We start from the raw sequence: 13,783 nt of genomic DNA, 5'->3' as shown, positions 1-13,783 counted from the left end.
GGACATCCTGGACAGGTCGCCATTCTGTCACAGGACCACATATTACACACCCATGTATACTCACATTCACACTGTGTTGAATTTTAGGAATATCTAGTGTAAAACTAGAAACTTGAATCCCTTCAAAGACTGCATGTTTGCTCGTCACAAATTGAGTGGACATTCTATTTTTACCCAGGATTTAATGCAAGCCAATGAATAATCTTAGCTCAGAAGTTTTCTATCATGGACACTTTACATCCAATCTTTTCTGCTCCACACCAAAATAATGCACAACTGCTGTGGGTGGAGAAATGCACTTTGAAATGCACTTTGTAGGGCGGCACAGTCCTGGTCCTTGAGATCCTCCACCCTGCGTCCCTTCCTTCATTGCAGCTGATTATTCTGACTCAGGTGTGTCCACGTCCTGATTGAGCACACCTGAGACAGATCACGAGAAGCAACAAGTGCAGATCTCGAGGAACGTGGTCAGAAGATGCCAGAGTAATAAATATAAAAAAAATGCTCCAGTAAAAACATGGGAAACTGTTTATTAACCTTTAATCTACAATGTAGAAAAATAAGCATCGGAAATAACCCTAAACTTTAAAGAAACCTGAAGAAGCTAAATGAGAAATGATCAGAAACATTTTCAGTCTTTGCTGCACCATTTCCTCCCGAAAACCAGATAGGGCGGAGCGCTACGTCAACCTTTTGACACAGTGTAATGAGAAAGAGCGGAGGTGTTTCTGCCGATTATGACATAATGAAAGTGGAGGTTCTTGGAGAAACTAGGGTAAAAAAGGAGCAGGGAGCCTGAAAATCCAGGGCGGTCAAAAGTCTGCGGTCAGTGAAAGCAGTTGCTGTACGGGGCTCGAACACTTCTCAATCAGGTAACGCCAACCATTCTTCCAAGGGCAGTGAACACTTCTTTCAGCCAAAGAGCTCTGAAGTTTCTGAGCCAGAGAGGAGTCCAGGTCAAATAACCTTTCAGGTTTCCACCATCTGGAATATGCCCTTTAACGTTCAGCACCACAGCTATTTTCTTCTGTTTTTGGCACATTTACTGTGGAACTGAGGAACCAGAGAAGCTGGTTTGCTTCAGCCATAAAAACGATAAATATTTCTAGGAAATATAGAACTGTTAACACAGCTTTATTACATCACTGACCAATGAAATGCTTGTGCTCTAAACAGACCACAGATGTCATAAACTGGGCCAGAGCAGCCTGCAGGTCAGCAGGACAGCTATGAGAGGGCGGGGCCTGAGGGTAATGTCATTTGCACTCTTTACCTTCTCGTGAAATGCAAACGTGCCAAATATGCGCCGCAGGGTGGGCAGTGGGGGTGTGGAGCCTCCGCAGGAAGTGAGCGGCAAAGTGTGCAAAGCTGGGGGGCTTTGGGGGGGCCTCTGGGGATTCTTTGGTAAGGCTGGTGCTGACGCCAGTCACTCTCGGGGGGGACGTCAAGGCGGCGCGGCTGGGCGGGGCCATTAGCTGACAGTCTCACACTGCTGGGGGTGGAGCCAGAATCTCCACAAACAGAACCAGGAAGTGATGACTGGCGCTGAAGACTGTTGGAGGAGAAGGTGTTAGGTCGACGGGGGCGGGCCAGGGTGGCGTAGACACTCTGTGGTGCTGGGGGGACAGCAGATCTGGTTCTAGGGAGGGAGGAGGTAGAAGACTGTAGGGTGTAGCGATGAGGAGCCCGAGGAAGGGTCCCGTAATTCATCGGAACAGCGTGAAGGTTTTGAGTTGGAAGGGCCTGATATCGGTCAGGCAAAACCAAAACCTGCTGGAAGCGACCTGCAGGGAGGGGGGAAGAAGATGATCAGTGATCAGAAACCCAAACAAAATGGCTCCAAATCAGAACCTTGTTTCTGGGAGCAGAACATTTCTGGGACCAAACAACACAAATATGATGGGGGTGGGGGAGGTCACAAATTACCTGAGAGTTCCTGAGAGAAAGGGGGCCGTGATGTCAATGGCTGGGGGTGCTGTGGGGGGAGTGCAGGTGCTTGGGTGCCGTGGTGTTGGAGGGAGTGAGGCAGGTGATCTGCTGTGAAGGAGTGGGAGGATGGAAGGTGCCGGGAGGAGGGGTGGGGCTGACGGGGTAGGAAGGAGGAGTTTGAGTGTGTAAGGGGGGGTCTGGGCAGGGAGGGTGTCTTCAGGGTGATAATGAGGAGGAAGAAGATGAAGAAGAAAAAAAAGATGAAGCGAAACAACAATGAAGTTCATCAGAACACTAACAATTCACAGAAACACACAAACTCAGGTGGAACATTTAACGGTCTTCCAAACACGGTCGTTGCTCATGAGGAAAAGGAAGTGAGACACCAGTAGGTACAGTCTCCGTGCTGGGGGGCAGCTTTGTGTGTACATGTGTCACTCACATAGCAATGTGAGGGGTTCTGCGGCCCAGGCCTGGAGACGGATCCACTCAGACTGCGGGCGAGGCGCCGCAGATTCTCTGCGCTGTAGCCCAGGTCTTCACCAGCAGGGGGCTGCAGAGCAACAAGGAGTCAGATGTTGTTGTTTGTCTTTCGGCTTTTTCCCATCAAGGGTTGCCACAGCGAACGAGTCGCATGGTAAACTTGGCAATGTTTTACGCCGGATGCCCTTCCTGACACAACCTTCTCAAAGCAACCGGGCTTGGTACCGGCACAGAAGTAGAGAAGGGAACAGGGAGCAGCCCGGAGTCGAACCCTGGTTACACGGACGGAAGGCGCCGTAAACCATCACGAGCTAAACCGGCTCAGCAACAAGGAGTCAGATGATGACCAGAAAAATCTGTGTTCAGAATTTTCAGGTGAACCTTTGTCTCACCTTTTGCACAGGTGAGGCCTGGCTCCTGTAAGCGAATCTTTCTATTTCAGCCGTCGGGGTTTTGGACCGTCCATTGCTGGGGGGCATACTCCTCACACCTGCAGTTAGGAAGAAGGACTTCCACTCAACAAACATCAGCTGAACCTTTGAGTGTCTGAAGGACGTTAGAGGTTACGAGTCATTCTAGCATGATTTCAACCTCCTCTTACCAGGTCTGCTGCTCCCTGGCTGTGGACTGATGCGGCGGCAGTCCCGGTGCATGCTGGGAGCCTGCAGACTGGCCTGGTACAGCATCTCCAACTCTGATAGCTCCTCACCACACTCTGCTGCCTCTCCACCTCCTCCCACTGGATTCTGGGAACCGTAGTACCTATTGACATTCTCTGCCCATCGCTCTACAGGCAGGGGGGCTCTGTAGTACCTGCTGGGGGGTGAGGAGGCAGGCTGAGTGATGGGGGCTGAGCCAGAGAAAGCATCTGAACCAAATGAATGATTTGGAAAATCTTCAACTTCACACTGGTCAAGTTTTAGACAAGACCAGTTTCTGACTGGGTGAGTGGGAGGAGCTAATCCTGAAGTGGGACTTGAGGTTGTAGTCGATTTCTTTGGGTGTGTACTCTGATGTGGACCCTCCTCGTAGAACAGATGACTCCTGTGGGTGGTGCTAGCAGGTGATGAAGACCGAGAACTGTGAGAGCCATCAGGGAGTGAAGCTTTCCCAGGAGTGGAATCAGGAAGTGCTTCGGTCAATGTGGGAGAATATTCTGCCTCTTCAGATAAAGGAGGAGGGGCCAAGTCCTCAGTGGAGGGGTCCAGACACAGAGTGGGGAGGGACCTGGAGATGTGTAGGGGTTTCCCTAATCGGAGGCAGTGGGGTTTGTGCTTCCTGGTCTCCGCCGGTGAAGTTTCAGCTGCTGAAGCACTGGGGGTGGAATCAGACACCATGCTTGACTGGGAAGGGAGGGGCTTAACAATGCAGGTGGAAGGAGGCGGGGCCTGCTGAGCCTGAGTGGCAGGTGAGTGGTCAGTCAGAAGAACTCTGAGCGGGATAGGCTTTTCACTATGGAAAGAAAGGAGGGGGGCTCAGTTAAGGGCCACAGATGGTGATGGGTGTATATGATTGAAATGTTGAATTAGAAAACCTACTATCATTTTTTTTTCCATTTTAAGGAACTTAATAACGCATGTTACGCACTTTTGTGATAGCATTTTTTGAGTACTGCTTCACCAGCACTGTGACCTTTTCTAATGTGAAAGACATTAATTTACTCATGTATGTTTGCGGCATCAGATTTAACATCCTAATTACAAGACCATTACTTTCTTATGATTACACCGCACACTGCTGGACAAATGCTGACTTATTTTCAGTTTCAGACATGCAGACAAATAAACTAAGGAAAAAGTATGCTTGGGTTTAAAAAAAAAAAAAGGAAAATCCATACCTCGAAATCAAAGCAACATTTATGTTCAAAATTATATTGACCAATTAAATATATCATTTTATTTCTTTAAAGTATTTCTAATATATTTTTGGGCAAGACTAATTAGTCAGTTAGTGAAATAAAACTATGATTTTATTACCAGTAATGAAAGTTCTTAGTTACTATCAATTAAAAACAGTGTGTCCGGTTGAAATGACAAATCTTTTAGTGGAGTTCTTTTAAGATTTATGTGAGAATGTGGAGTCCAACAGAATAACATGGAGGTGCTGGGTTCACGAGAGTGCATGTATGGTTTAACGCACTGTCTAGTGGGTCTAGATGACCCAACTCCCAATGTTAAAGTGCCTAGGATAGCACAAGGGTTAAGTTGGAAAGACTTATTATTCTGCAGCAAGATTGAGAGGAGTTAAATATAAAAACAAAGCATTTAGGACATTAAAGTTCCTAATAACTGGTTCACACTTTTTGCTGCTGGACCAGAAAGAACAAAGATGCTGACTTTTGTTGACTTTATGATGTGTTAATTGTAGATCTGTATACTTTAATGACCCTCCAGGAACCCTGGTGAACTTAGATCCACTTATCCTCTATCTAAACTTAAAGCACCAAGTGTCTGGGTTTCAGACCGACACGACAGACCGGTGACATTTTAGAAACAGCAGCTGCAACATCAGCTCCTGGACTCTTAGTTGGTACCTGGGCTGTTCCTGGAGCTGCTGCTCCTCCTCTTGCTGCTCTGCAGGCTGCTCTCCTGCCTTTACTTCCATCTGCAGCTGCAGGCGCTGCTGCAGGCCGCGGGCTCGCCTCATGCAACGCTGCAAGCGGCTGTGACTACTAGCTCCCCCCTCAGCCATTGCAGGCTGCAGCTTAGCTGAAGCGAATAGTTGTGACAAAAAGAAAATAATAAAAAGGGAAAAAAAAGAGAAATAATATAAGAAAAATGATGCAAAAGAAGTTATGATTCCATGAAGGTTTTTTCAAACATTTACTCCGAATTGATGAGAAATGAGGAAATAATACTATAAAAATAACACAATACAAAAACAAAACTAGAAAAAGTTTTCTTTTAAGATCATATTCAACTTAAATAGAAATGCAGAATGGCTGCAAATTGCTAAAAAATCCAACTTGTGACACTACTGGGTTTTAATTTTTCTTTAAAATGACCTTCACACAATTTTAGTCATTTTTTCTGTTAATCACATTGTCAGCTAACTTTAGTGTCAAACTCTATTTAGAGGCTTGCTAAGCTTGTGGAGGAGAATATTTGAAATATATTTTATGGCTATTATAGAATAGTAAAGTGATAAATTCAGACTCATTTAAATAATATGTCAGAGTTTATGATCCACTAGACTGCGCCCTTTTCATTAAATAATGTAGAAAAACCTGTAGAAGCATGTAAACACCAAAAACATAAAATGTTATCAATATATGATAACATTAGCCTTGGGGGTTTCCATCATCTTTTTAAAGACTATTTTATTCAGATTCATCAGGGTCATGGCATTAATAAACTAACCATTTGGCTCATGCAATTTATTCTTCTAAATATCAAAAAACATACTGTATTTATTTAGATTATCATTTTTATTTAAATGGACTATATCATGCTATTCTTAAGCCTTTCTGGGGCAAACTATATTCATGTATATGATAATATTTTAACTAAAGAATGAATTTTTTATGAAATGTGAGTTATTTTTTCTGCACATTTTGCTACCCAAAGGTAAGGAGACTCAATCTCTGAGGCACAGGCTTTCACTTCTTGTGGGTGCCGCTCATTTCATGACGTCATCATAGAGCCGGCCTCAGCATTGTGTCTGTATTTCAGACAACAGCAGTGACGTGCGGTGAGGTTAATGGCTGGTGAGGCACTGACGTCATCAGTCAGATTTACAAACATATGAACCATGAGTATAAATAACTGAGTAGCTTATTCACCATTTGATTGACAACAGTTAACGTTTTGTTTAAAATATAATTTCAACATGTTTTTTTTCATATACAAACTGCAGCATAGAAAAAAGCACAAACGTTATTATCGTCTTACCTTTAGTTGTAAATAAAGTCCATACGCCGCTCCTTCTGAAGAAAATGAGTTGCCGCTTCCTATCACTTCTTCTAGTATTTTTTAGCGTCATAATCTCAGGGCTCACCGGCGCCCCCTAACATGAGGCACGAGAACTGCAACATGAGGCACGAGAACTGCTGGCCTCACCCAGCGGCTTTTTCGCCGTCGTTTAGCGCTCAGCACAAGAAACACGTCCCTCACATACAGTTATTTATAAAAACAAGCACTGTGCATCATATACATCTGCTAAATTATTTAAACTCAGCTCATATAGTACAAGTGATTGAACCGACATACAGAGAGACAGCAGTACCGTCTGACTGCATAGGTATTGCGCAATCCAAGGTGAGGCTCAGCGGGCTGGTGCCTCATCGCACGTCACTTAGTATCTGAACGGCAAATGCGGAAATTCAGCGATTTTGAAAAGAAAAAACACCCAAAAATGGTACATTTAAATGGAAAATGACCGCAAAGCACAACTTACTGATTAAATATAATAATTGAATTTATTTGTTCTCTTTTCTTCCCATAATGACAGGTGAGGCTGTGCCTCACCTGCCTCTCCTGACTGCACGTCACTGGACAACAGCTATGTCAGAATTCCCACCCTCACCTCTACATATAGACACACAATATAATGCGTTCACCATTTTGTAGTGCTGCCCAAAACTACAATTCCAAAATTGAATGCCATAGAAATTTCCCAGAAGTTTCCATGAAAAACTAGTGTGCATGGATGCTCACAAGATCGGCGAATATAGATCGCATTGCATCGGAACCATTTTTGCCAAAAAAAATGTATTTAAATGTATTTTTTTAATAAATCATCAACGTTTTATCTTCAGAAAGACAGTGGACTCATAAATAATCGTCACAAAACGCTCATATCAATACAATTTTAACTTAGTGAAATTGATGAGGTCATATCATATTTAAAAAAAAAAAAAGCAGTGAGCATGGTGTCCGAATTGCTTTTTAAGAGTTTTGCCGATCACCGCTAGCTCTGTGGAGAAAGTGTTTGTGTGTGTGTGTTAGCCTGGAGGAGGGGCTGGTGCTAATAGTGCAGGTTTTTAGAGGAATACTCAGAAATGCATGAATGGATCAAAATACCAGTTTGTGGTAATTTTTCACGAGGAATTAAAATTATAATACACTTACAGGCTTAAAAAAGTTGATTTTCCATTATAGACCCTTTAAGGGGAAAAATGTTTTTCTTTCAGTTCAAATAGGGCAAGAAGGAAGATTTTATGAAGGTTGTGTGCCTGTTCAGCAGGTTACTGAGTGCATCTGATGAGTGGGAGGAGCTTACAGACGGCTTCGTTGACAGCTGAGAGAGCTGCGGCGACTTCACTCGCCTGCTCCAGACGTAGGGACTGATCCAACAAAAGCTCAGCATCTGTAATGCAGCGCTCTAGACTGTCGTTTTTCCCTGCTCACAAACACACAAAATCAAGCATAAAGTTGTGTTACAGAAAGTACTTTCTTTTGTGTTTTGTGCTCCTGTTAACTGATCTGTTGTCAACTGTTGTCAGCTGATCCCACACTTCATGCGACAAAGGCTGCACGTTCACTCACGCGCGCTTCATACAGATCCTGTTTCTATACGGAGTGTGAGGTCTGTGCAACGCTGACAGGAATGATGAAGTTTTATTGAATATTTTAAAATAAATTTACTTTTTCTGTTAATTTATAGAAAGGGATAACTTTGCTGTAAACTTTAGGTTTGCCGTTGTCTACAAACATTGTTGAGTACAAGTACCCTGGATCTGAAGCTGGTCCAGGTCCAGAAATTTGCTGGGTCTGGGGTTGAAGCCGAGCGCCGCCTCTCTCTCTTTCTCCAGCTGCCGCTGCTGCTCCTGTTCTAAGGCTCTCCGCAGCACCTCCTCCTGCAGCTCGTCCAGCTCGCTGCGGCCTGCAGGGGGCACTGCGTCCACACAGAAAAACAGTTTCGTTTTTTTGATGGACCAACATATTTTAAAATCCATCCATCCATTGTCAGAACCCACTGAATCCCTGTCGAGGTCCAGGGTAGGTGGAGCCAATCCAGCTACTGTTGGGCGAGAGCACTAACCACTGAGCAGCCTCAGCTTGAAAATCCAATTCAACAGGAAACACTGAATCTGAATTTCAACAAGGATTTTAAAACAATGTTTAACTGAAATGTTAGCAGGGTTCCTACACGCTTCTTTAAGTTACATTAAAAAAATTAAGAGCAATTTCTATGCCTAATTCCCAGCCCTATGGAGGAAGGAAAAAAAATCCTCGAATTCCAGAACAATTACTTGTCAGTAACAGAGTAACGTAATAAATTACAATTACTAGACTACAGAAACTCTCATTACTTCATTACTAACGTTTTGGTGCAGAGAAACCATAAGTGATTCATCAAAAAAAGTATGCATACAGTTGCTCTGACATTGTTACATGAAACAAAACGGACACTAAAAAAATGCAAAGTAGGAGATTGGTCAAAGTAAGAGGAAGAGGAAAGAGACGTGATGAATTTGTAGGAACATTTGGCATGATTTACAATTGTTGAAAACAAAGGCAAAACTATTTCAGTTAAGTGCAAGTTATGTCCTGGAGATGAACTGCTTTCCACTGTCCTAGTGAACAATGAGCAACCTGTCTAAACACTATATAGGTAGGCTACTATATTATACATTTATATATAATGCTATATTTTTCAGGTTCATGTGGTGAAATTAATGAGGTGGAGCTAAAAACAAAAAACAAAACAATGGTTGAAGTTTTGGCTAAACAAGTGAATCGAATCCAATTGACTTATTTAAAATGAACCAAAATCGACTATAAATCGTGTCAAGACTTTTTAAGACCCCGCGGGAACCCTGTTTTTGAATTATCTGGCAGTTTTTCATATCTTCCTCATACCAAAGTCCTGCTGCAAAGATCCACTGCTCTTCGATCGGATGTTCCTCCACGAAGGGCCAGAGGAAGAGGAGGAGGAAGTCTTCTTTGTAACATACTCTCTGAGGAGGAAACAGTTTTTAGAACTTAGAGGTGTTTAATGTTGTCTGTAAAAGTCAGCTTTGGTCAAACTTCAAACATGAAAACAGTACATAATGCCACATTTAACAGTTCAACAGGCCACTAACAGTTCATCAATTCCGTTATCGTTACCAAACCCATCATCATCCCCCAGCTGCAGAAACATCAGAAACTGAACTTTTTGCTTCAATGATTTTAGGTTGACCTAAAGGTGGCAGTGCTTCCTGTGACAGACAGCAGTCTGCTTGCTGTCATGGTAACACAATGCTCCTCTGCAGGTAAAGATGATGAAGACAGGAAACTGTTCTCATCTGTGCTCGAAGCAGAGCATTAGTTCTTAAAAACTATTATTGAATTACAGAAGCAAGAACCTGATTGGCTAGTGAACATCATGTGACTGCCAGGGGCTCACCTGTCTGCCAAATTCAGATCCAAGCTGACAGGGCTGCTGCTGTTCCTATCGCTGCTCTCGTATCCGCTCTCCATCCTCTGTATTAGGCGAGAAGGAGGATCTGTGCCCCTCTCTCCTCCATCAAGCACCCTGGGAGTAGTGGGCAGCTTCCGGGTGGAGGTTGACCTGCCAGAAGGCATCTCCTGCTGGGCTGTAAAAACATCTGCTCCCTCAGAGGCCGGCTCCCCGCCGTCGAGGGGGGTGTACCCTGCCTGACGGCGCCTCTCGCGTGTGAAGATGTTGTCGATGTTGAGCACCTCCCTCCGTGGCCTCCATGCTGGCCGCGGCCAACCCCCTCCGCCAGAGGAGCTGCTCTTTGACTCACTACTCGTGCTGTCGGCCTCCCAATCCTGCAGTTTACCTGAGCAGGGGGCACTCAGAGGGGCCTTTAGGGGAGGAGGGAGGCTGGAAGAGCCAGCTTCAGGAGATAACACGGCCCCTGGCAGAGAGTAGGAGGGGGGCTGTCGGCTATGGATGATGTTCCTCATGGTTCCCTTCAAGTCCTGCAGGCGACTGGATGAAGAGGAGGACGACGACAGCTTGGGTGGGGGGCGGGCGACCTGCTGCTCCTTCAAGGTCTCTCCTAAGAGTAAAAAATGTCAAAAATGAGAAACATTTAGAACTTCTGTATGTGCCTTAAAAAAGTTAACAGGTTTATGTTGCTTGAAGAAAAAACAACCCAAAGACCCTCTGAAGCCCCGCCTACCCTCGCTGTGGTAACCAGCTTCCTTGTCAAGTTTTGACCTCAAGGGAAGCGCGGACCCCCTCCTACTGGACTCGCCCCCTTTCCTTAGAGATTGATGGTCCCCACTGTCTGACCCGTGGCCTTAGCAATGACAACCAAGGAACATGATGTCAACAAGTCAATAGAGAAGGAACGGCAGCATGTGATTGGCTGTAAGGCAGGAAGTGTCACCTGACAGGGCAGATGATATGATGGCAATGACAAAATGATATTTAATGAATAAAAGAGTGAAAGCCATTGAGTGCAGATTAATCGAAGACAGAAGGCAGAATCCAGAGTGATTGGTCATTCATGCTCGGATGAGACTCCGCCCAACATTTAGCATCAAATATGCAGATGTTTCTGCTGGAGAAGGGGTTTTGGTCAGCAGAAGGGGGGGGGGAGTAAAATCATTCAGGTATGAATAAAAGAAGACGTTTTAATACTCTGGCATCAAACATTATTTTGGTCTATCCGGTTCTACATAATGGTGCTTAGTGTCAGGCCTTTGAGAGTATCGGCACCAACATGGATGGTACTGAATGTCCAGCACCATCTGTTGGGCATCATGTCATTGAGCTTCCTATCTATCCCGTCAAATAGGCACCTAAAGTATCCAAGCTGCAGTGGGAGGAGTTGGAGGGCTCGCCAGCCTGCTCCGTGCAGATGACAGTTCCCTGCGAGTCTGATGAGAGGCGACTGGTCAAGGACTTGTGGTGGGGAAGTTGGCAGAAGTAGCTCTCTGTAGATGAGTCAGTTCGAGTGTCACTGGAGATGGAAGGCTCGCGTCCTGCAGAAGAACCATAGACTCATCAGAAACAAGCCCGCCAAAGATAAAACTCCAGCTGAACTGCATTGTGGGTTTACCCGAGTCCTCGCTGTCATTGCTGGACCGGTCCACCTGCTGTGAGTCAAAGTGTGAAGGCAGGTCCTGCACAGATACCGGTGTCCCTCGGGGGTCAGCGTACAGCAGCAGCAGGGGCTGGTAGTGGCCCTTGATGCAGCGCAACACTACGTCTTTCCACTTGGGTCCAATCTAAAGCAGGACAACATTAACAGGTCACATCATCCAAAACAGAACCACTGCAATCCTGGTTCTGGTCTCTTTCATAAACAGAAATGGAAATCACTGCAAAATCAAAGTTGGCAGAAATGACCCAAGAACTTTATCGTAATATTGGCAAAATATAAATCTCAAACAGATACATTTCTTCTTCAGGTAACCCCGTCTGGGTAATCTTAACCCTTCATTAACACCCACAGTTTATGGTCAGAGACATGGCATGAGGGGGGGGGGGGGGGGGTGGCATTGACTTCAGCACAACAGACCAGAACAAAGTCCATATTCCTGCAAATCTACTCATCTGTGGATCTCACACTCCATGTTTAAGACATGTTTAAACTCCTCCCCCTGGGGGAGGGGCCAAAGAAAGAGGTCACTCACATGATCCTCAAGGAAATAATGACATTAGAAATATTTGTACATGCTTCCCTCATTTTTATCCAACTTTATAAAATCTGTGTAAAGTGACTTTCAAAAATAATTTTACAATGTTTTTTTATGTGTTTGAAATAAGCAGATATTTAGTAATTTTGCCGTTAATAGGAAATGCTTTGTTCTTTTAATAACATCATGAACAGTTAATAAGAACAAGATGAAGCAGAAAAACCTCTGATCTCCGTTTATATTTTACATAGAAAATAATGGGTAGAAATCTCCCATTCCCGTTTCATTTTTTCTTTTTGGTGGACTCCTGTTTGATATTCGAAACCCTCTTGAAACTTCCAAACGAGTAGCTTAGCCGGGATCAGACAGGACAACCTAACGAGGAGGGTACTGACCCCCCACCCCCCACCCCTGAAAGGAAAAATGATGTTGTTTGTTTAACGGAGAGAAAGAAGTGTGCAGAGTGAGCAAAGTCGCTGGCAGCAGCAATGGGAGTGCTTTTTAACCACGCCCCTCCGTCCATCTGCTCCTAAACAATGGAGGGAAATCCTCCAAACAAACATTTTATTCCAGGAATCATGACATAATGGGGAGAATATCAGGCTTCTGATCCGTTAAAAACAAGTTGATGTGTAAATATTCTGGTTGAGTGAAAGTATCCTAGGTCAATTAAATCTACAGGGGGGGGATGAAGATTGTGTAAAGGAAGGGGGCACACCTCTTTGACGTGAGCGTCGTCAAAGTACATCCATCTGCGGATCTTGGTCTGGAAGAAGAAGGTGGAGTAATGCTTCCCGTAGTAGCAGACCATGCCCACCAGGTAGAGCTCCGCCCGCTGGGCCTTTTCCTCCGTCACCCTGTAAAAAAGCTGCAGAGATGGGGGGGCGTGAGGCGGCTCACCCCGCCCCCATGCCGGTCAGGTTGTAATTGTTCAGAGCTCACGTCTCCAAGGCGTAGGCAGGTCCCCAGTGCGTGGATGACGTCCTCCGCCAGGTCCGAGTTCTCCGAGTCCCACACCAGGCCAATGGTGACGATCTCGGGGCTGTTGAGGAGGACCCGAGCCATGCGCAGCTGCTGACCACACCGGCTCTGAGGGGAGAGGGGCGTCAGAGGACCACAGTGCAGGCAACTCTTCACCTGGACAGGAGGAAGACTTACCGGACAGCTGCGCAGGTCCCCCATGCTGGCGTTCTGCAGGAGCTGCCCGAACATGCTGGGGGTCGGCTTTTTCTGTGACTCCAACATCTTCAGTGCCTGGTTACTATGGAAACAGGAGACAACACTGCTTTAAACACAATGGGAGGGTGGCCTCAGTTTTCAGAGACTGTCAGGATAGACGGGTGGACTTACCACAAGGAGGTGGTGGAGATGTAGTGCACCATTTGGATAAAAGGCAGAGGGTCTGAAGACGCCCCACAGTTGCTGCACACACACTGACACAGAAAGACAGAGAAGCATCAGCACTCCAACATCACGCAACTGTGTGCCTGTCTGTGATTGTTTCAGATCTACACGGTTCAGTGACATGAGAAGCAGAGTACAGAGACAAATGTCCCGCTTCCCGCTGAGGCTTGAGTCTGAGACAGCTCTAAGACTAAGCTCAAAGCATAAATCTCTACTCTGTTTTCGCTCCACAATTGTACATCTGAGGTGTTTCCTCTCAGATTCAGCTCACCTGAGCTGCAGCATCCGCCTCACCTGTTCAAACAGCGTCATGGCGAACTTCTGGTGGGGAATGCAGCGTGAGGCTGTGCAGACGTCTTCCCTGCTCTCGTCGGCGATGTGGAAGTGGATCCTCATCAGGATGTTCTCCTGCGGAAACGCACAAG

The 13,783-nt window shown here is 45.4% G+C and overlaps 1 protein-coding gene across 5 annotated transcripts in view; it reads right to left on the bottom strand.

The window, feature by feature from the left end:
- Positions 1 to 505: 505 nt before the first annotated feature.
- The window catches only part of LOC101165665 (inactive ubiquitin carboxyl-terminal hydrolase 54), a 35,193-nt gene continuing 21,915 nt past the window's right edge, over positions 506 to 13,783 (bottom strand). For 3 of the 5 annotated variants that reach the window (XM_004077241.4, XM_011484205.3, XM_011484206.3), the window contains exons 5-22: positions 13,653 to 13,766; positions 13,305 to 13,387; positions 13,113 to 13,215; positions 12,897 to 13,043; positions 12,673 to 12,822; positions 11,375 to 11,543; positions 11,115 to 11,297; positions 10,490 to 10,609; positions 9,745 to 10,366; positions 9,216 to 9,313; positions 8,083 to 8,247; positions 7,633 to 7,752; positions 4,946 to 5,120; positions 3,014 to 3,864; positions 2,805 to 2,902; positions 2,372 to 2,482; positions 1,927 to 2,143; positions 506 to 1,784 (exon numbers count right to left, since the gene is read on the bottom strand). In XM_004077241.4, coding sequence (XP_004077289.2) covers positions 1,270 to 1,784; positions 1,927 to 2,143; positions 2,372 to 2,482; positions 2,805 to 2,902; positions 3,014 to 3,864; positions 4,946 to 5,120; positions 7,633 to 7,752; positions 8,083 to 8,247; positions 9,216 to 9,313; positions 9,745 to 10,366; positions 10,490 to 10,609; positions 11,115 to 11,297; positions 11,375 to 11,543; positions 12,673 to 12,822; positions 12,897 to 13,043; positions 13,113 to 13,215; positions 13,305 to 13,387; positions 13,653 to 13,766 — 4,041 coding nt within the window. In that variant the 3' untranslated portion in view covers positions 506 to 1,269. Of the gene's footprint in view, positions 1,785 to 1,926; positions 2,144 to 2,371; positions 2,483 to 2,804; positions 2,903 to 3,013; positions 3,865 to 4,945; positions 5,121 to 7,632; positions 7,753 to 8,082; positions 8,248 to 9,215; positions 9,314 to 9,744; positions 10,367 to 10,489; positions 10,610 to 11,114; positions 11,298 to 11,374; positions 11,544 to 12,672; positions 12,823 to 12,896; positions 13,044 to 13,112; positions 13,216 to 13,304; positions 13,388 to 13,652; positions 13,767 to 13,783 lie in introns of those variants that run through there. The other 2 variants (XM_023963603.1, XM_023963604.1) reach the window with 2 other exon arrangements.

The sequence above is a fragment of the Oryzias latipes genome, chromosome 15 (assembly GCF_002234675.1).
Source record: "Oryzias latipes chromosome 15, ASM223467v1".
In the NCBI taxonomy this organism is placed as follows: Eukaryota; Metazoa; Chordata; class Actinopteri; order Beloniformes; family Adrianichthyidae; genus Oryzias; species Oryzias latipes.
The sequence above is the reverse complement of the archived record's forward strand: the minus strand, read 5'-3'. Positions and strand labels throughout refer to the sequence as shown.